Source organism: Bos javanicus, chromosome 2, assembly GCF_032452875.1.
Source record: "Bos javanicus breed banteng chromosome 2, ARS-OSU_banteng_1.0, whole genome shotgun sequence".
NCBI lineage: Eukaryota > Metazoa > Chordata > Mammalia > Artiodactyla > Bovidae > Bos > Bos javanicus.
The window spans coordinates 107,101,505-107,123,183 of record NC_083869.1 but is presented as its reverse complement, the minus strand read 5'-3'; the positions used below and the strand labels follow the sequence as shown (position 1 = coordinate 107,123,183).

General features: G+C 45.6%; 1 protein-coding gene across 8 annotated transcripts in view; it reads left to right on the top strand.

Moving 5' to 3' along the window:
• Positions 1–7,939: 7,939 nt before the first annotated feature.
• Positions 7,940–21,679, top strand: part of CFAP65 (cilia and flagella associated protein 65) — a 41,661-nt gene continuing 27,921 nt past the window's right edge. For 6 of the 8 annotated variants that reach the window (XM_061385336.1, XM_061385328.1, XM_061385355.1 and 3 more), the window contains exons 1-6: positions 7,940–8,045; positions 8,696–8,862; positions 11,581–11,627; positions 11,947–12,178; positions 14,422–14,606; positions 21,197–21,299. In XM_061385336.1, the coding sequence (XP_061241320.1) occupies positions 12,044–12,178; positions 14,422–14,606; positions 21,197–21,299 (423 nt within the window). In that variant the 5' untranslated portion in view covers positions 7,940–8,045; positions 8,696–8,862; positions 11,581–11,627; positions 11,947–12,043. Of the gene's footprint in view, positions 8,121–8,695; positions 8,863–11,580; positions 11,628–11,946; positions 12,179–14,421; positions 14,607–21,196; positions 21,300–21,679 lie in introns of all 8 variants that reach the window. The other 2 variants (XM_061385299.1, XM_061385309.1) reach the window with 2 other exon arrangements.

Below are 21,679 nucleotides of genomic sequence, written 5' to 3'. Positions count from 1 at the left end.
CAGAAGGGCCTAGATGCAGGGACCTTCCCACCCACACCAGAGTTGGGGAACCTCAACCTCTGGGCTGGCCTCCTCCTGCAGTCCATTCAAGACCCCTCTCATATGCATGCGTAAGCAGGATAAGGGAATTACCTCCCATTTCAGAGAGAAATAAATGAAATGTCCCAGAGGGAAAATGACTTGCCCGCAGTTATTTCTTCCACAATCAGGAGCATCAATTGCTAGCTCTGCTCTTTATGAAAGTGAAAGTGAAGTTGCTCAGTCATGTCCAACTCTTTCGATCCCATGGACTGTACAGCCCACCAGGCTCCCCTGTCCATGGGATTCTCAAGGGAAGAATACTGGAGTGGGTTGCCAACCACCCCAGGGGCCGAACCTGGATCTCCCGCATTGCAGTCAGACTCTTTACCCTCTGAGCCACTAGGGATGCCTCTGCTCTTTATATTATTTTTTAAAACCCTAACATTATGTGAAGTGAGGTTATTCTCAGTTCTTTTCTGGCAGAGAAGAAACAAAAGCCCAGAGAGGTGAAGTTACTTTCCTAAGGTCACACAGCACATTCCAGAGCAGAATTCAGATCCCCTGCAGCAGCAAACTGAGAAAGATAGGAACTGACGAGTTACCCACCCCAGAAGGAGAGGAATGCACTCCCAGCCTTCATCTAAAAGATCTGATGGGGTTAGGGGTGGCCAAGAATCTCCAGGAGGGTGGTCCTGGAAAAACAACACTCTAGATGCTGTGTGTGTGTGTGTGTGTGTGTGTGTTAGTTGTTCAGTTGTGTCCAACTCTTTGCAACCCCATGGAGAGGATCTCATTTTGATGCAAGTGGCAATGTTTAAAATATGTCCATGAATTATTTGACAGTCCTCTCCCCTTGAATCTGGCCTGAGACTAAGTTAGGAAAGACCATATAGCTTCTGTCTGGATCTACCCTGAACTTGCCAAGTTGGGAAGGCTATGGATAGGTGTTCCCAGCCCTCGCCTAGCTGAGCTCCCAGCCCTCGCCTAGCTGAGCTCCCAGCCAACAGCCAGTATCAATTGTCAGCTGTGTGAGTGCACCATCTTGGATGTCCAGTCCAGTGGAGCCTTTAGGAGGCTGCAGCCCTGGCCAACTCCTAACTGCAATGGCATGGGAGAGTCCAATTGAGAATTGCCTGGCCAAGCCTGTCCTGAATTCCCAACCCACGATATCACAAGCAAAATAAAACGGTTGTTTGGAATCTTGGTGTGCTTTCTTACACAGCAATGGTAACCAGAACAAAATGCAAAGAGGAGATGGGATTTGGTGAGGACAATTTTGGAGGCTTTCCAAAGCCTTTAATACACTTTTACATGACAGCTTTTTAAAAAATGAAGTGTGCATGAGGCTGGGAGAGGGGTGGTGCTTCTTCATCTTCTAAAGGGGCAGTGTGAGAAGACACACTGACGGGATAAAGTTGGAGCAGATAGAGACAAAGGGAAGGGCTGGATAAGCTCATCTCCACACTCAACTGGTTGAAAGAATGCTCCATACCTACTCTGGTAGCAGGGTCTCTGGTGACAGCAAACTTGGAGGAGTGGAGAGCCTCTGGAAGGAAAGGAGTTTCCGCATGTGGGCTAGTGGGTAGCAAGGAGTTATACACAGTTAAAAGGAAGGCTACTAGAAGTTTTAAAAACCCAAATGTTAGATGCTGAAGAAAGTGCTCAAAGTTTGGGGCCAGACCTGAGAGAGGGGCTGGACGTTCCCATGGATGGTTGGATGCTTACAGGGCCTTGACAAGAAGGTCCATGAAAATGAACTGAGAAGTGCACTGTTACCCTCATCAACTCCCTCTGTGTCTGCATCTGGTTTTTAACATATGCCTTTGAATGCCCAATGTAAGAAAGCTACTCTGGGCATTCCCTGGTGGTCTCTGCATTTTAGGTGGTTAGAACTCTGCCCTTTCACTGTTGAGGGCCTGAGTTCCATCCCTGGTCAGAGTACTAAGATTCCACAAGCTGCATGGCATTGCCAAAGATAAATAAGTAAGTAAAGGTGTGTGTGTGTGTGTGTGTGTGTAACACTCAGAGGAAGGTGAACAGGCAGGTCATAGGGAATGGTATTTCTCCATGGAGTGCTTGAAAGAGTATAGATGGATAGGTTTCTTGGTTCTGAACGCTTAATTCTAGAGAGGCAAAAGATAGGTGTGTTCAGAATCTAATAAAGAGGAGGAAAGTGCAGTTTATGGTAGAGAATCCTAGCAGACACCACTCTAGTCAAGTGATCAAGCTCATCATCAGTAATACATGTCGACAAGGTGTACCCTCTGATATTATGCGCTGAAAAGGGCTTATAACTCTGTTATGCTTCCCAACAATGCACATCTTACTCTAATCATAAGAAACGAACCCAGATTGAGGAATATTCTACAAAATAATTGACTGTACTCTTCAAAAGAATCAAGATCATAAAGACAAGGAAAGATTCAGGAAATGCCGAAGGTGGGATCCTGGATTGCATACTGAAACAGGAAAAGGACATTACTGGATGAACTTGTGAAACCCAAATAAATTCTATACTTTTCTTAATTGTATTATTATATCAATGTTAATTTCTTCTTTTTGATAAGTGTCCTATGGTCATGTAAGAGGTTAACCTAGGAGAACGCTGGATGAAAGGTTTTAGAGAACCACCTGCACTATTCTTGTGCACATCTAAAATTAACTCAAAATTTTTTTAATTAAAAAAAAAAAAACTAATAAAAGAGAATCTCATGGACCAAAAAATGTAGGCTTCCTTACCATCTCTAAGTCCAAGTCAACTTCCACAACCAAAGGAAGCCAGTTAACACTAAATTGGTGGTCATGCTATAACATCTTTACTTGAGAGAGGGCTCTAGCCAGATAGGGATTGGAAAAGGGTTTGAGGAATTAAATAGGGTGGAAAGTCACAGAATAATGGTGTTCTTCATTTATTCAAAACATATAATGAGTCAGGCTCTGTGCTAAATTCTGTAAACCTTTTATCACACTTAAACCTCATGACCTTTGAGGCAGCTGTTAGAAGTTCTTGCTGTTTATGGAAGAGGAGGCTGGATCTTACAGAAATGAAGGAATAAGACAGCTGAGGGCTGATGGAGTTGGGGTTTAAATCCAGTCTGATTAACTCCAGAGCTTGCTCTGAACCACTCCACTGTACTGTCTTCTCAGCTATGATCTGCATTCAAATCATGCCTTAGGGTTCTGCACTGGTGTGGGTGGGGGAAGAGGAGAGAGGAGGCAGGAGGAAGGGGATGGCCTAGGATGGAGCTGTCCATGGTTCTGGCCAGAAGGATGTGGAGCTGGGCAGCCTATAGGAGATGGTGCCGAGGAAGACAGCTGGGAGATAGTGCAGAAAAGGAGCCTGCTCAGACTAGAGGGAGAGAGCAGTCAGACATGGTGGTAGGTACCAACAAGGAGGAATGAGAGAGAGACTCCAAGCTTTGGCTTAAAATAAATAACCACATATACAGTAGCTGGTAAGGTAGGATTTATCCTCAGGTCTCACTTGCAGCCAATACACCAGTATTATCCTGTGTAGCTCTACTGGTTGTTAAAATCTGGAAGTACTGTTAGTGGGTGCCCTCAGTCGTGTCCAACTCTTTGTCACCCCATGGACTGTAGCCCACCCAGGCTCCTCTGTCCCTGGGATTCTCCAGGTTAGAATGCTAGACTGGGTTGCCATTTCCTTCTCCAGGGGATCTTCCCAACCCAGGGATCGAACCCGAGTCTCCTGAGGCTCTTGCATTGGCAGGCAGATTCTTAACCACTGAGCCACCTGGGAGAGACCCACTTTGTTACTAGTTAGCGGATAGTCACTGACTGAGTTCTCCACTACTGTGGCTGCTCTCCACATCTCACAACCTAACACCTGAAAGGTTAAGGCTGGCACAGTATGGGCTCTCAGGACCCAGCTCTGGCTTTAAGGCTCCCTGGTATCCATTCTCATAGGTAAGTATGCATACTGTACCAATTGTATTTTGAATACTGCCCCTGTTTTCCCCCTTTTACAGATGGGGAAAGTGAGGCTCTGACATGTTTAACCATTTGCCTCTAATTGTTCAGTTCTTAAATGGTAGAATCAGGACCTGAACTTAGTCTTCTGGGATTAAGCCTCATGTCCTTTTCCCTCCATCCCCCCTACTGTTGACCTTATGCCTATTTACCACTTGGTATGGGGTCGCACAGAGTTGGACACGACTGAAGCAACTTAGCAGCAGTGGCAGCAGCAGCGGACAATGAGGGAGCAAGTTGAACAGGTTCTTTGGGTTGGCACAGGAGAGTTAGAAAACTCTATAGGGGTCCCAGGCAGAATGGAGCTCTTTCCTTTGAATTGTATTGCAGTCTTCCCCAGCCCCAGACAATGTTGTATCCTGGAAGCCCTTTCAGGCTGGGGGGTGTCATCAATCTCTCTCCACACCCAGCAACTTTAGAGGGCCATGGCAGCTTAAGTGAAGAGGAACTAAAAAGCCTCTTGATGAAAGTGAAAGTGGAGAGTGAAAAAGATGGCTTAAAGCTCAACATTCAGAAAACAAAGATCATGACATCTTGTCCCATCACTTCATGGGAAATAGATGGGGAAACAGTGGAAACGGTGTCAGACTTTATTTTGGGGGGCTCCAAAATCACTGCAGATGGTGATTGCAGCCATGAAATTAAAAGATGCTTACTCCTTGGAAGGAAAGTTATGACCAACCTAGATAGCATATTGAAAAGCAGAGACATTACTTTGCCAACAAAGGTCTGTCTAGTCAAGGCTATGGTTTTTCCTGTGGTCATGTATGGATGTGAGAGTTGGACGGTGAAGAAAGCTGAGCCCTGAAGAACTGATGTTTTTGAACTGTGGTGTTGGAGAAGACTCTTGAGAGTCCCTTGGACTGCGAGGAGATCCAACCAGTCCATCCTAAAGGAGATCAGTCCTGGGTGTTCACTGGAAGGACTGATGTTGAAGCTGAAACTCCAATACTTTGGCCACCTCATGCAAAGAGTTGGCTCATTGGAAAAGACCCTAATCCTGGGAAGGATTGGGGGCAGGAGGAGAAGGGGATGACAGAGGATGAGATGGCTGGATGGCATCACCAACTCGATGAACATGGGTTTGGGTGAACTCGGGGAGTTGGTGATGGACAGGGAGGCTTGGCGTGCTGCAGTCCACGGGGTTGCAAAGAGTCAGACACGACTGAGCGACTGAACTGAACTGACAGCTTAATGCAGAGAATGCTCCATGCCTGCTCCTAGATGCCCCCTTATCCATAGTCTTCTTTTCACCTCTCAGGCTGGGCTTATAAGATTTACCCTACTAATTTTGGAGGTCAGGAGCTTCTGTGGGAGGACCTACCACTTCATTTCCTTCCCCAAACGTAAATACATCTTCTGATTTCAGAAGCAACACTGGAAACTGAGTCGGAGTTGTAGGTGAAGAAAAGTGGGAGAGGGCTCTTCATGTATTGGAGCTGGGTGCTTTGCCAACTGGATAGTAGATCATCCTGGCATGTCTTTTTGTCTTTCTCCACCCTAGAGCCACAGGCAGCCTCCTTCTTGGAGAAACAAAAGAGGAGGATGTGGAGAGGAGAAAACACTTTTGACCTCTCCTGTGTGCAGCAGAGAGACTGGGAGATGCGAGGAGGTGAGGATGCACAGAAAGCTGAGTAGCAAAATTATAGGGACCTTCCACTTAGCGGGGAAGCCCTAGTGGCTCAGTGGTAAAGAACCTGTCTGCCAAAGCAGGAAACACAGGAGACGCAGGTTTGACCCCTGGGTTGGGAAGATCCCTGGAGGAGGAAATGGCAACCCACTCCAGTATTCTTGCCTGGAGAATTCCATGGACAGAGGAGTCTGGTGGGCTACAGTCCATAGGGTTGCAAAGAGTTGGGCACAACTGAGCAACTGAGCACACACCCACTTAGCAAGTGACCTTCCAGTGTGTGTGTGTATGTGTGTGTGTGTGTGTGTCTATCTTTGTTGACAAAGTATGCATCAAATACTTTACATAACTGACCACTCAGTCCCTATGTGGGCCTTTTGATAATTATCCCCAGGGTAAAAGATAAGGCTCAGAGAGGTCATGGGACCTGCCCAAGGTCACACAGCCAGTAAGTGGCAGTCAGTCTGCCTGATGAATTTATCTCAGATCTGTCTGATTTCTCAGCCTGAAGTCTTCTGTATTTCACGGGAGGGATATTGGGGGGGAAAGCTTAGAAAAGCTATTTTTGTGTGTGCTGAAGCCCAAATCACCGAATGTGCTTTATCTTTATCACCCTTGGCTTCTAGCCAGGAGGATTGGAGTCCTCCCATCCTCCTTCCTCCTTTTCTTCCACATCCTGGTCTTCATCCAGATACTGAATCATCACCTACCCTTGTTCACAGCCTTGAACAAAACAGCGCCCACCCTGTCGTCTTTCTTGAGTCCACGAAGGAGATGGTCCCCAGGACCCAGCACCCATTGTTCCCCACAGGTTCTGGGATCCTGAAATGAGGGACTTCTGAGGCAAGCTCAGCTTCCTCTCCCCGTCTCAGTTTCATCCATTGCCACACCCCTTTCCATGCTGTTTGCTTCTTGGAGCTAAGTCCAGCTTGGGCCTTTCCCTGGGAGTCCACCATGCCGGTCAAGGTCACTCATCAGCAGAGCTCCCAGGAGGCAGGCAGAACCTTGTAGAAGTAGAGCCCATAAGGGACCAACCAAGAATTCCCTCTCACTGTTCCAAGCCCAGAAGCCACCACTGACTGGACAGACCAGCTCTGGAGGGACACTTCTTCAGTGAAGAGGCACAAGGGTGTGTGGCTCCTAGAATAAGCTTTTCTAGCTCTAGTCTCCTTAGGGTTTTCTCGCTGGGATTTCTGAGGCTACCACCGAGCCTTGCCTCCAGAGTTACTGCTCCTTATTTTTTTCTGGCCTAAGAATAGACAAACAGGTCCCTTTCTCTGTTCTTCAGGTTCAGCTGAGTCAGGCTGACCATTTCAAAAAGAGCTTAAAGGAAAACAAAAAGGAAATCATTATAGAAACCACAAACAACATAGAAGTGGTAATGTCCAAAGTGCAGGTTTCCTATTCTGAGAATAATGTTAAAACCAGTGAAAAGCTCACCGAGTTCCACATTCCTTGATCCCAAGAAAACTCCAGACCTAATTGTGCTGGCATAACGTAATGGGCTCCTGGCCTGACCCTTCCTTTCAGACTCTGGCCATGTGATCTCCCAGGCCAATTAAGGCAGCATTGTCATCTTAGTGTATCTTTTACCTTTAAACTCCAACTTTCCCAAAATGAGAGTTTATTTTCTGGGTTTACCCCTAGAGTCTCTCCCTGTAACACCCAGCCTCCAGCACTGTCCTGGGTAGTGAAGCATCTTTAATTGCCCATAAATGATCTCAGATTTTCAGCTTCAACCACCTAAGGAGTCTTCACCAAATGAGACTCTTCCCTGCAAAGGACAAACGAACAAATGAACCAGTGGGCTTCCAAAAATCCATATTATGTGAAATAATGCCTTCTTCAAACATCCACCTTCAGATCCCTTCAAAAGCGTTAGCTTTGTGCTGGTCTGGAGGAAATGCCAGGAGAAAATGCTTAGGAGACATTCCCTTCCACCTGCAAAAAGAATTCATTTGCAATGCAAGTAAGAAATAACTACTGCTTTTAAGTTAACAATTGTAATCACATAACGAAGTTCCCGGAGAGATTCTGACTCTATCACCAAGGGGTATCACAAAAGAACAGAAACGACTCCCACTGCTCCGACAAGTCCTTGGATTACCCTCCTCCGAATTTGCTCGTGATCGGGGACGTCCCAACAACTGTGTTGCAACTGGTAGAAGACAGTTACAGCCAGCCGGGAAGTTGGAGAATAAAAAATAAGGGTGAACGTTCAAGTTGGGCGGGGTCTTCGCTTTCTCTGATCCATGACTCATCCGGGTAGCCGTCGTTGCCCTGGGAAACCAGGAGACGCCGTGACTCGTGCGTCTTGTATCTATAGAAACGACAACATGGCGGCGGTGTGAGTTCTGAGCGTTGGTCCCAGCGACCCGGCGAGCTGCACGAGTGGCCAGGGAAAGTATCTGTCTTAGGAGACCGTCTCCTTTGGGAAGTCGTGACGGGGTCCCCTCAGTGTCCGTCGGAGAGCCCTGAGGTACTAAGACTTGGGTGAGATCAGCCTGGAGATCTCTTAGAGGATAGTGAAACCGCTCTAAGTATATTTTATTTCTTCTTGGCAACCCGCCACTTTTTACACTGGTCATCTTAGGAATTTTTAGGTTGGAAATTAGGCAAATAAAGGAAGCTGATGATTTTTTTTTAAGGTTCTCAAGATATAGAAAAGAGACGAAAAACAACACCTCCCTTGCCCAGTGTCCTTGCAATGAGTGCAGTCTTTGGAAGAGTAGCACATGCTACTGTGGAAATTATTATTGTTAGTTATAGTAACATAGGTTTGCCTAGGGCTTTTTCAAATTCTCTGTTTCTTTCAAACTTAAAGTCAATTTTGTGAATAGGATAACCTTCATTTTACAGGTGAGGAGACTGAGGCTTGAGGAGATGGAGAAACTTGCCCATTTCAAATGAATCGGAGCAGATGCTGGAACCCTTTTCTTGCTCCAGGACCAGTGCTCACTTCCCTAAGCCCTAAGCCCTGGTCTGGACCAGCTTTCTACCCTGTTATCTCTCTTTTTTTTCTACACATGTTGACCAGAGATTTTTTTTTTCCAGAGTCCAGAGGCAGAGGCTGTTTGTGGAATGCCCTATGGTTACAGCCATTACTGAGCCAGGGAAGTACTACAAAGCCATCCAACAGCAGAAAAGTAATGGGGCCTTCCTCCCTGTCTCACCAGCTTGCATCTCTTTGATTCCATCTGAATGTTCACTTCCAATTGAAGGTAGGAGCCTTACCTGTCCTGTCTGGGCCTAGCACTGGTACATAGCAGGCATTCAGTAAATGCCTTGTGAATGAATGAATGAGTGAATGTAAGATAGTCCCCTTCGGAGGGTTTGGTTGCTATTGTTTAGTTGCTCTGTTATGTCTGACTCTTTTGTGACCCCACGGACTGTAGCCCACCAGGCTCCTCTGTCCATGAGACTTCCCAGGCAAGAATACTGGAGTGGGTTGCCATTTCCTTTTCCAGGGGTTCTTCCCAACCCAGGGATTGAACCCACATCTCCTTCTTGGCAGGCAGATTCTTTACCACTGAGCCACCAGCGAAGCCCCTAGACGGTTTGAACTTGTTGCCAATTAGGAAAAAAGTACATCAACAGAATATTTTGGTCTGGATGAATGGTGAGAAGGGTATGGGAGAGTGTCTGATGGAAGTGTGGAAATTTCTAAAGGGTGACCATACAATTGTTTCCTAAAGCAAACTATGTTATAATAAGGGGCTGAACCCCAGACTTGAAAATAAATAATTTCAGGCGAAATAAAAGATGACTCACATCTAATCATAAATTGTTATAAGGATTAAAATACATGTAAGGACTTACAACACTGCTTGGCACATAGTAAGTTCTCAGTAAGTTTTCTTAGAAGTTGTTATTGTTTTTGAAATTGTTATTCAAAGAGGTGGGGGAAGATACTGAGTAATCTTAAATATGCACATATGTTCAAAAAAGGAGTACATTAATGCTTTCAAATATGGTAGCCACACCAGGGTGTATGTGCAGAAGGAAGGGGGATTTGAGATGGAGCCAGAGCCAGTTTGGGACCCTTGTGTGTCCAAAGCAGGGCCAAGCACCCTTTTGAGCATTTGTTGAAAGCTGTGGACACTCTCCCTAGAAAAGAGCACATGCCCATACCCATGAAATTTGCATATAATTTGCCTATAACATTTGTATATAATTTCTAGACACAGCCTATGACTGGATCCCTCTGCTTTAGAGGTTGATTCATTTATCCTTGGATTGAATCATCATTTCAGTGAGTTCAGTTCAGTTCAGTCGCTCAGTCGTGTCCAACTCTTTGTGACCCCATGAATCGTAGCATACCAGGCCTCCCTGTCCATCACCAACTCCCAGAGTTCACTCAGACTCATGTCCATCGAGTCAGTGATGCCATCCAGCCATCTCATCCTCTGTCGTCCCCTTCTCCTCCTGCCCCCAATCCCTCCCAGCATCAGAGTCTTTTCCAATGAGTCAAATCTTCGCATGAGGTGGCCAAAGTACTGGAGTTTCAGCATTAGCATCATTCCTTCCAAAGAAGTCCCAGGGCCGATCTTCAGAATGGACTGGTTGGATCTCCTTGCAGTCCAAGGGACTCTCAAGAGTCTTCTCTAACACCACAGTTCAAAAGCATCAGTTCTTCGGCGCTCAGCCTTCTTCACAGTCCAACTCTCACATCCATAAATGACCACTGGAAAAACCATAGCCTTGACTAGATAGACGGACCTTTGTTGGCAAAGTAATGTTTCTGCTTTTCAATATGCTATCTAGGTTGGTCACAACTTTCCTTCCAAGGAGTAAGCATTTTTTAATTTCATGGCTTCAGTCACCATTTGCAGTGATTTTGGAGCCCAGAAAAATAAAGTCTGACACTGTTTCCACTGTTTCCCCATCTAGTTCCCATGAAGGGATGGGACCAGATGCCACGATCTTAGTTTTCTGAATGTTGAGCTTTAAGCCAACTTTTTCACTCTCCTCTTTCACTTTCATAAGAGGCTTTTTAGTTCCTCTTCACTTTCTGCCATAAGGGTGTCATCTGCATATCTGAGGTTATTGATATTTCTCCCGGCAATCTTGATTCCAGCTTGTGCTTCTTCCAGCCCAGCGTTTCTCATGATGTACTCTGCATAGAAGTTAAATAAAGCAGGGTGACAATATATAGCCTTGACATACTCCTTTTCCTATTTGGAACCAGTCTGTTGTTCCATGTCTAGTTCTAACTGTTGCTTCCTGACCTGCATATAGGTTCCTCAAGAGGCAGGTCAGGTGGTCTGGTATTCCCATCCCTTTGAGAATTTTCCACAGTTTATTGTGATCCACACAGTCAAAGGCTTTGGCTCATTTCATTGAAGGCTTCCTTTAAACCTGGATTAAAAGCAGAGACATTACTTTGCCAACAAAAGTCCGTCTAGTCAAGGCTATGGTTTTTCCAGTAGTCGTGTATGGATGTGAGAGTTGGACTGTGAAGAAAGCTGAGTGCCGAAGAATTGATGCTTTTTAACTGTGGTGTTGGAAAAGACTCTTGAAAGTCCCTTGGACTGCAAGGAGATCCAACCAGTCCATCCTAAAGGAGATCAGTCCTGGGTGTTTATTGGAAGGATTGATATTGAAGCTGAAATTCCAATACTTCGGCCACGTAATGCAAAGAGCTGACTCATTTGAAAAGACCCTGATGCTGGGAAAGATTGAGGGCAGGAGGAGAATGGGGCAACAGAGAGTGAGATGGTTGGATGGCATCACCAACTCAAAGGACATGAGTTTGAGTGAACTCCGGCAGTTGGTGATGGACAGGGAGGCCTGCGTGCTGCAATTCATGGAGTCGCAAAGAGTCGGACATGACTGAGCGACTGAACTAAACAGGTTGTGTACTGATAAGAGAAAACTCAGAAGCCCAAGAAGCCTTCAGTCTCATTTGCCTTTTCTTTGTTCCTTATTTCTCTTCTCAGAGGAGGCCAGCCATGTTCAGAGGCAACAAGTAGAGAGTAAAAGCCAGGTAAAAGCAATGCATATGCTTCAGTGACACACACTGGGAGCTTACTGAGAAATGCCACGTGTGGCTGTGGAGGGCAGTGCTGCATGGGCCTCATCCCCAGTTCCCTTTTCCAAATGGCCTTTCCTGAATGGTGAGCCTCTAGGCTCCCAGACGAAGCCCTGGGTCTTGTATTCAGGCTCGTTTCTCACGTGCCACTTCACACCTGTTGCCAGAGCTCGGAAGCAGGCAACTCCTCCATGATCACAGTGTCCATGGTGAGTCTTCTCCATTGACGTCTCTTTCTCATGCCCCTCCTGTCTCCTTTCTGGTCTCTTTCCAGCTCCCAACTGGCAGGAACTCTTGGCTTAGCCAGAGAGCTTCCTTCGGACTTGTGTTCCCGGCACCCAGTGCTCATTGAAGCAGCCCTCAGCCTCCTCATGAGGACTAGGGACAGTGGGGACTGCACCATGAACTCCGGATCATGCCTGAGTGCCAGCACGGTGGCCTTTCCCACCATCACTGGCAGCAGCATGGCCATGAGTGCCTACAGCAGCAGCAACGCCAGTGCCTTTGTGAGGACGCCTGTGGGGCCAAGTAGGGTGGATGGGCAGCAGGGCAGCAAGGGTCGGAATCTGGGAGTACCCCTCTCTCCTGTCCCAACCCCATTACTAGAAGCTACATACACGGAGCCCCAGGCCAGCTGGAGCGGTGGCAGCTGTGAGCATGACGGTGGAGAGAAGAATGTTGGGGAGATGGGAGTTTGCGGCTGATAAGAGTAGCCTGTAGTTCTCTCTTCCTTCGAAAAGCTCTTCTGATCTTGATGCCTACCTAGGGCCTTGCATTTGTCCAGTGGGTGGATGTTGTTTGCATTTTTGCAGCTCTCAGGGTTCTTTCTGTGTGACAGCACCGGGTCAGGGTGGCCAGTGCTCATCTAGGGAGGTAACGTAGGGGTCTGACTGCGTTTTGTGCAGCACGTGTCTGTCATGTGGGAGTTCTTGGGTTGCCTTAAATGTGATGGTGGTTGCATTCGCCTCCCTGTGGACCATGGTCATCTCTCCCCTGCATCTGTGGCGTTCCAGGCCAGTTTGCACACAGATTCATTCACTGCCCTTCCCCACTCTGCTCTGAGCTGGCTGAGACTAAAAGGTGGGAGGAGGGGAGAAGCCCAGGTACGTCTCTTCTTCCCTCCCTGCTTTTGACAGTGTCTCGGTCGGCATCTCGCTGTGACTCCCATCGGCACCAGACAGTGCTCTGGGTTCTGAGACCCCCACCTCTTCCCCTAACTTGTGTACAGCGGCACCTTCTTTTTAAAATTATATTAATTAGTTTATTTCTTTTTGGCTGTGCTGGGTCTTTGTTGCTGCACGTGGGCTTTCTCTAGTTGCAGTGAGCAGGGGGCTACTCTTCGTTGTGGTGCATGGGCTTCTCACTGCAGTGGTTTCTCTTATTGTGGAGCCCACGTTCTAGGTGCACGGCTTAGTAGCTCCGGCACCCGGGCTTAGCTGCTCCGGCACCCGGGCTTAGCTGCTCCTCGACATGTGGGATCTTCGTAGACCAGGGATCAAACCCATGCCCACCGCTTTGGCAGGCTGATTCTCAACCACTGGACCACTGGGGAAGTCCCTGGTGGCAGCTTCTTTATGTTGTTAACTTTGAGGTTACTTCACTAGCCCCTCCTTGTGCATTGAATCCTTATTTTAAACACCCAGAGGGGCTTCTGTTTTTCTGGTTGGACTCTGATCGATGCATCAACTGATGTTTATAATAAATGACCCTCGGCCACCCATGTCACCTTTCCTCCGTGGGCAGTTCGGGCCATCTGACATTCTGTATATTTTGAAACAGATGTAAGCTCCAAGAGAGAAAGGATTCGATGGTCTCGTTCACTATTATAGGCCTGGCACTAACCTCTACAGTGTCTGGCGCATCATAGGTAGTGAAGCACATATCTTTTAAACACATACATTTATCCTCTGTTGTTGCTGAGCCGTTAAGTCATATCCCCATGGACTGCGGCACACCAGGCCCCCCTTATATAATGATATAAAAACAACCCTTGGTCAAAGCTAAAGGAAAATGGCAGTGAATGTACATTCACTGCAATGAATGGTAGGAAGAGACACCTGGTTCCTCCTCCCTCCATCTCGCTGCCCCAGAAGTTGTCCATTCCCCTCCCTCCTCAGATAGTTAAGAGTTAGGGATCAGCCGGTGAAAAGATTTGCTGTTATAGACAGGGAGTGTTGGTACAGTAAACCTCTAGCATCCTTAGGAGCAGTGCTTGGAGAGGCCTCAAAGCCAAGGCATCGGGTGTGGGTTGTCCCCAGGCAAGTTGGCTCTGTCCTTTGCTCCACCAGCTAGGTGAGGGATGGGAGAGGGAATGGTGGAATATCCCTGTGCCCTGGAGAATTTCCAGTGAGGGACGTCTTAGAGAAGTTCTCTACAGGCTTCTGTAGAGAAGGGGTAGGATGGGGAGGTTGAGAAGGCAGCATCTGAATAGAGCAGTGTCTGAGGGCACACGGGGGACAGAACAGGCCAGCTAAGGCTGCTGAGTGTGCTGGGCTAAGGGGTTGATAGAGCGGTCCAGGGACAGCTTCAGGGGCAGTATCTCAGTGAATCTAGTTGGAAAACCATTCGAATGACCTCAGAAGAGGTAATATCAGACTCCAGGGCCTCCCTGCCTCTCACCTTCTCTCTCCAGACCATCCCCCATGGGGCAAGAAGAGATATAATTCATTACCTTCTGGAGGTGGGGCGATCCTAGCCGATTCTCTGGGTCTTTGAATTCTTCTCTCCTTTCTCCCTGCCAACCGGACAGCCTGCCAGCTCCATGGACGCTCAGTTGTGCTTCCCAAAGAAGCAGGACAAAGTGAAGAAGAGGGTCATCTGGGACATTGAGGTGGCTGAGGAGCTACAGTGGAAAGGCTGGGTGTTGGGGAAGGAGATCACCAAAAACCTGGTTCTGAAAAATCTCTCCTTGAAAATCCAGAAGATAAAATACAGGTACCAGTATGAGGGATCAGAGACTTAAGTCCCTGAGCCCTGAACCCCCTAAAGCATCCACTTTAAAAAATAAGTCATACAAAACCAAAAGAGTGTGTAGGACATGTATAGTTTGAACAGTTGTTGAAAGTGGGACCCGTGTGACCAGGTTAATTAATGGAGTAATAACAGTGTCTGAAACTCACCTTCTCTCATCATGTGTCCCCCCAGCCTTGGAACACCTTCCCTACTGGTAAAGGTAACCACTGTTCTGACTTTCATGAGAATGATTTTCTTGTTTTTCTCCAAAGGGTTTGCCACTTATGTTTGCATCCCTAAATGCTATAGTTTGTTTACCTTCTTATGAACTTTATGTAAGTGGGATAACACGATACACTTTTGTTGTTGTTGTTGTTCAGTCACTAAGTCATGTCTGATTCTTTGCAACCCCATGGACTGCAGCATGCCAGGCTTCCCCATCCTTCACTGTCTCACAAATGCTCAAACTCATGTCCGTTGAGTTGATGATGCCTTCCAACCACCTCATTCTCTGTCACCCCCTTCTCCTGTCTTCAATCTTTCCCACCATCAGGGTCTTTTCCAGTGATTCAGCTCTTCACATCAGGTGGCCAAAGTATTGGAGCTTCAGCTTTAACGTCAGTCCTTCCAATGAATATTCAGGATTGAAATCTTTAGGATTAACTGGTTTGATCTCCTTGCTGTCCAAGGGACTCTCAAGAGTTTTCTCCAGCACCACAGTTCAGAAGCATCAGTTCTTCAGCGCTCAGCCTTCTTTATGGTCCAACTCTCACATCCATGCATGACTACTGGAAAATCCACAGTTTTGACTCTATGGAGCTTTGTTGGCAAAGTGATGTCTCTGCTTTTTAGTATGCCGTCTAGGTTGGTCATAGCTCAGTTATGTTCATAAGACTCGTCCACACGCATGCGTAGTTTATCCTCTTTCATCACAGAGTAATAGTTCAACGTATGCTTCCGTGTGCTTATGCATTCTTCTGCTGAGGGGCGTTTTGGTTGTTTCAAGTTTGAGACTGTTATCAACATTGTTCAGCTATTGCACAAGTTCAAGTTTTTCTAGGGTAGATACAAAGGGATAGAACTACTGTGACTTAGAACATGTACACGTTTGCTTCTCACAGGTGTTTGTACATGTTTGCCAAACTCGTTTCCAAAGTACTTATATCCATTTATATTCCCACCAGCCACATATGAGTATTCCCATTCCTCTTTAACTTTACCAACAATTGGTATTGTTTAGACTTAAATTTTTTGCCAATAATGCTGATTTGTTGTAGGTTTAATTTTCATTTCTCTGATTACTATTACAATTAAGTGTTTTTTTCCTGTGTTATTGGCCATTTCATTTGTGAAATTCCTGTTTAAGTCTGTGTCCATTTTTCTGTTAGATTATCTTTTTTCGTTTTTCAAAAAGAATTAAAATGTAGCTGATTTGCAATATTATTTTAATTTCATCTGTATAGCATAATGATTCAGTACTTTAATAGATTATACTCCCTTAAAAGTTATTACAAGATAATGGCTATCATTTCCTGTGCTATGCAGGATATCCTTGTTGCCTAACTATTTTATTTTATTATTTTAAGTTTAGGTTTGTTTATTTATTCTATTTTTGGCTGTGCTGGGTCTTTGTTGCTTTGCATGGGCTTTCTCTAGTTGCGTCGAGCGGGGTCTGCTCTTAGTTGCAGTGCTTGGGATTCTCATTGCAGTGGCTTCTCTTGCTGTGGAGTGCAGGCTCTAGGCACGTGGGCGCAGTAGTTGCAGCTCGAGGATTCTCGAGTGCGGACTCAGTAGTTGTGGCACAGGGGCTTAGCTGCTCCTCGGCATGTGGAATCTTTCCAGAGCAGGGATGGAACCTGTGTCCCCTGCATTGGCAGGCAGATTCTTATCCACTATGTCACCAGGGAAGTCCCGCTTATCTATTTTAAATTTGGTAGTTTGTTTCTCTTAACCCCATACTCCTATCTTCATCTTGCCCCTTCCCACTTCCCTCTCCCCACTGGTAACAACTACTTTGTTTTCTGAATCTTTGAGTCTGTTTCTGCTTTGCTATAAACATTGGTTTGTTTTAGATTTCACATACAAGTGATATCATGTAGTATATGTCTTTGTCTGACTTACTTCACTAATCATAATATTCTCTAGGTCCACCCATGTTATGGATTTCATTATTTTTGGGGGCTGGGTAATATTCCATTGTGTGTGTGTGTATGTGTGTATGCCACATCTTCTTGACCCATTGATGGTTGATGGTCTGTTGATGGTCGCTTGGGGTGCTCCAGTATCTTGGCTATTGTAAATAGTGCTGCTATGAACATTGGGGTACGTGTATCTTTTCCAATTAGTATTTTTCTTTTTTTCTTTTCTGGACATATGCAGAGGAGTGGAATCGCTAGATCATATGGTAGTCCTAGTTTTAGTTTTTTTGGAACCTCCATACTGTTTTCCAGGATGGCAGACCAATTAACATTCCCACCAATAGTATACCAGGGTCCCCTTTTCTCCACATCCTCGCCAACGTTTATTTGTAGACTTCTTGATAATAGTGCAAGGTGATATCTCATTGTTATGATTTGCATTTCTCTAATAATTAGCAATGTTGAGCATCTTTTCATGTACCTGTTACCTATCTTTACATGTTCTTTGTAGATTGTCTTTTTTTAATAAATGTTCTTATTAAAGATACTAATTCTTTATCAGTTATGTGCTGTGAATATCTTCTCCCACCTTGTGATTTGTCTTTTCTTCTATCATGTATTTTGAAGAAAAGGCATTCTTAATTTCAAAGGAATCGAATGTGCCAATATATTTTCTTTTATGGTAGATATTTGCAAGTTCTTCTCTACCCTTATCTAGTTCATGAAGATTTTCTCCTATAGTATCTTCTAAAGACATTATAATTTTGCCTTTCATATTTGGCTTTTATCTACATGGAATTGATTTTTGTGAATGGTTCGAAGTAGGGATCCAATGACTTTTTTCCCCTCAAATCAATGTCCAGTTGTCCCAGCACCATTTATTGAAAATTTGATACTTTGCCTTATGATCTCCCTACCACTGATGTTTATCAAGTGTCCATACATGTAGGAACCATTTCTGAACCCTGTTTTGTTCCCTTGCTGTATTCGTCTCTCACTGGGCCAATAAATATCATCCTGAATTGATTATTAAAGCTTATAAGTCTTAATTATCTTGTAGTGTAAGCTGCATTGTTAGTCAGCTTATAATTAAATTAACCGTGAATCATTTTAGCGGCCTGTGAAGTGGTAACTAGTCCATTTTGTGGTCTTTTGACACACTGTTTTTATAATTCGCATCATTGGCCAATTAGTTGATATTTAAAATCCTTTGACGATTTCTCTGTGGTTTCATGCTTGATTTCTTTCCAAATATTTGTAGAAGAACAGTGCTGTATGTTTTCCTTGCTGTTGGAGTTCTCTGACGGTATGTTTCATCATTGGTTTTGATTTCCTGTCTCATCCTGTTGTCTTCTTAGTCGTCGTCAATCCAGACCGCCCCCCGCCGCCAGCCCCCGAGGCTGTAGTTTACCCATCCATCTCCCCTCCCCCGTCCCCCACTTGCTCTGGTCATAGCCGTGCTGTGGTCCACAGCGTGTGTCCCCTTAGTCGGGTTTGTGCTTTGTCTTCATGTCTCATTAAATGGTGTTTTTCCCCCATAGCAGTAAGTTGAATTGGTATATCACTGTGCAGTTATAGGAGAAGGCAATGGCAACCACTCCAGTACTCTTGCCTGGAAAATCCCATGGACAGAGGAACCTGGTAGGCTGCAGTCCATGGGGTTGCACAGTGTCAGACACGACTGAAGCGACTTAGCAGCAGCGGCAGCAGTAAGTCCTCCAACTTCATTCTTACTCAAGATTGTCTTGGCTCTCATTGGACCTTTTAACTTTCATAAATATCTTCAAATCAACTTAAATACATACAAGTAGACAACTTTTTGGAGAAGGCAATGGCAACCCACTCCAGTACTCTTGCCTGGAAAATCCCATGGGCAGAGAAGCCTGGTAGGCTGCAGTCCATGGGGTCGCTAAGAGTTGGACATGACTGAGCGACTTCACTTTCACTTTTCACTTTCATGCATTTGGAGAAGGAAATGGCAAACCACTCCAGTGTTCTTGCCTGGAGAATCCCAGGGACGGGGGAGCCTGGTGGGCTGCCATCTATGGGGTCACACAGAGTCGGACACGACTGAAGCGACTTAACAGCAGCAGCAGCAGACAATTTTTTTTAAGATTTTGTTTAGGATTTAGTTGAACATAGAGATCAATTTAGGCTTTCCAGGTGGCTCAGTGGGGTAAAGAGTCCGCCTGCAATGCAGGAGACACAAGAGACACAGGTTTGATTCCTGGGTCGGGAAGATCCCCTGGAGGAGGGCATTGGCAACCCACTCCAGTATTCTTGCCTGGAGAATCCCATGGACAAGAGGAGCCTACAGTCTATAGGGTCAAAGAGCTGGACATGACTGAAGTGACTGAGCACACGGGCATACACACATAGATCAGTTTGGGGAGAATCAACACAAATTGAGTCTTTCATGAACATGGTGCCTCTTTATATTTCTTTAGGTCTTCTTTCATATCTTTCAATAAAATGTAACATTTTCTCCATAGATGTCTTACACATCTTTAGTTAGATTTATACCTAAGTGTTTTAAATTTTTAATGATGCTGAATATGATATCTTTTAAAATTGTTTTATTCTTCTACTTATTGCTGGTTTTTTAGAAAGTCATTTTTTAAAAATATAGATGTTTTGTCCACACCGTTGTGCCCAGCAACCTTGACAAACTTTCTCGTTAATTCTAATGATGTGTTTGTTAATTCTGTTTTCCGTGTACATGTTCATATCTTAAATGAAAATGGCATTTTTTCCCTTCCTTTCCAATCCTGTATCTTTTCTTTGTCTTTCCTTCCTGCACTATTGAAAAGGAAAGTGCTGAACAGAAGTGGTTCTAGAAGGCATCCTTGTTTTGCTCATGATCTCAACGTGAAAGATTCCAGTGTTTCACCATTAATTTGCATGTTTCCTGGAGTTGTTTTTTTTTCTTCTTTTTTTAGACTTTATCAGGTTAAGGAAGTTCCCTTCTATTCCTAGGTTGCTGAGAGTTTTTGTCATAAACATATGTTGAAGTTGATTTAATGTTTTTCTTTATTGAGATGGTCATTTATTTTTTTCTCTCTTAATTTGTGAATACAGTGAATTACATTAAATGATTTTTAATTTTCTTTTTTTTTGACTGTACCACAGGGCATGTGGGATCTAACCTGCACCCCCTGCAGTGGAAATTTGGAGTGTTAACCACTGAACTGCCAGAGAAATCCCCTGATTTTTAAAGAAGTTAATTAATTCTTTTTTGGCTGTGCTGGGTCTTTGTTGCTGCGCATGCACTTTCTGTGAGCGGGAGGCTCCTCTGGTTGCAGTGTGCGGGCTCTGGGGCGCAGAGGATTCAGTCATTGTGGCCCACAGGCTTAGCTGCCCCGAGGCATGTGGAATCTTCCCAAACCAGGGATTGAACCCACGTCCCCTGCATTGGCAGGAAGATTACCAACCACTGGATCATCAGGAAAATCCATCCCCGCTTTTTTTTTTTTAATGTTAAACCAGTGGTGTATTCCTAGAATAAGCCCCGCTTGTTCATGATTGAGTGTTCTTTCTATACTCATTGCTAAATTGTTTTTGCCAGTATTTTGTTTATGGCTGGTACTGGCCTGTAATTTTCCTTTCTTCTCATAACTGTCAGGTTTTGATAACAACATTATGATAGACTCACAGAGTATTTTGGGGAGGGTTTCCTTGTTCTCTGTTGTTGGGAAGACAAGGCTAGAATTATCAAGTGCTCCATACTACTTGCTGCGAAGCCATCTGGCCTGGTCTTTTCTTTGTGGCATGATTCTTTGACTATTTATTCAATTTTTTGGATAATTTTAGGTTAGGGTGGCCACAAAATGTATAATTCTTGAGTCACTTTTGGTCAATTATACATTCCTAGAAATGTGTTTATTTTATCTGGACTTACTGGTATAGAGTTTTTGGCAGTATTGTCTTTGTCTCTTTTTTTTAAGTAATTCTGTTTATTTATTTATGCACTTTTGGCTGTGCTGGGTCTTTGTTGCTGCGCGGGCCTTTCTCCGGTTGTGGCGAGCAGGCGTCACTCTAGTTGTGGTGCGCGGGCTTCCCTCGCAGCGGCCTCTCTCGCTGCAGAGCGTGGGCTCAGTAGTTGTGGTGCGCGGCCTTCGTTGCCCCACAGCATGTGGGATCTCCCCAGGCCAGGGATGGAACCCGCGTCCCCCGCATTGGCAGGTGGTTCCTTAACCGCTGGACCACCAGAGAAGTCCACTCCTATATCTTTCCCTTCAGCGCTCTGACATCCTGGAGTGAAGGTTTGTGAAAAAAGGGGTGGCATGCAAGAGACAATTCCTACTGGGGCATAACCCCTGTGTTTCCCCTTCCACAGTCCCACCAGCTGCTTAGCTTACCAGGGTCTCCCCTAATCCTTCTGCCTCTTCTAGTTTTCTGATCCCGAAGTGTTTATTCCTTGGCTCCCTCCCACAGGCCCCCCAAAACCAAGTTCTTCTTCACGGTCGTCCCCCAGCCCATCTTCCTGAGCCCAGGCCTAACCCTCTCACTCCCCGTCATCTTCCGCCCTCTGGAGAAGGTAAGGCCTGCCGTGGCGAGTGAAGGACAGGGAGGGACATGGGCACAGTGACCTCGGAGCAGGGGGCCAGGCCAGAGGAGTGAGGAGCCCCCGAAACCCAACCACCACACCCACATCCACACCCACACCCTACCACTTGGAGCCAAAACTCATTAGACAGAAGGGGCTTCCAGTTGGATGTGTGGGGTGGGGAGGGTGGGGCAGCAGGGAAAGTGGTGCTACTCTGTCAGCCGTCAGAAAGCCCTGTATTCCTTGGCTTCTTCCTGCTCTCAAAATATTCTCCCAAAACTTTGCCCCATATCTCTGAGACCAAGATGGCGCTAGAGCTCAAGGAACTGACCTTGTCTTCAGAGACTGAGATGGAGGAGGGCCGTGGCCCA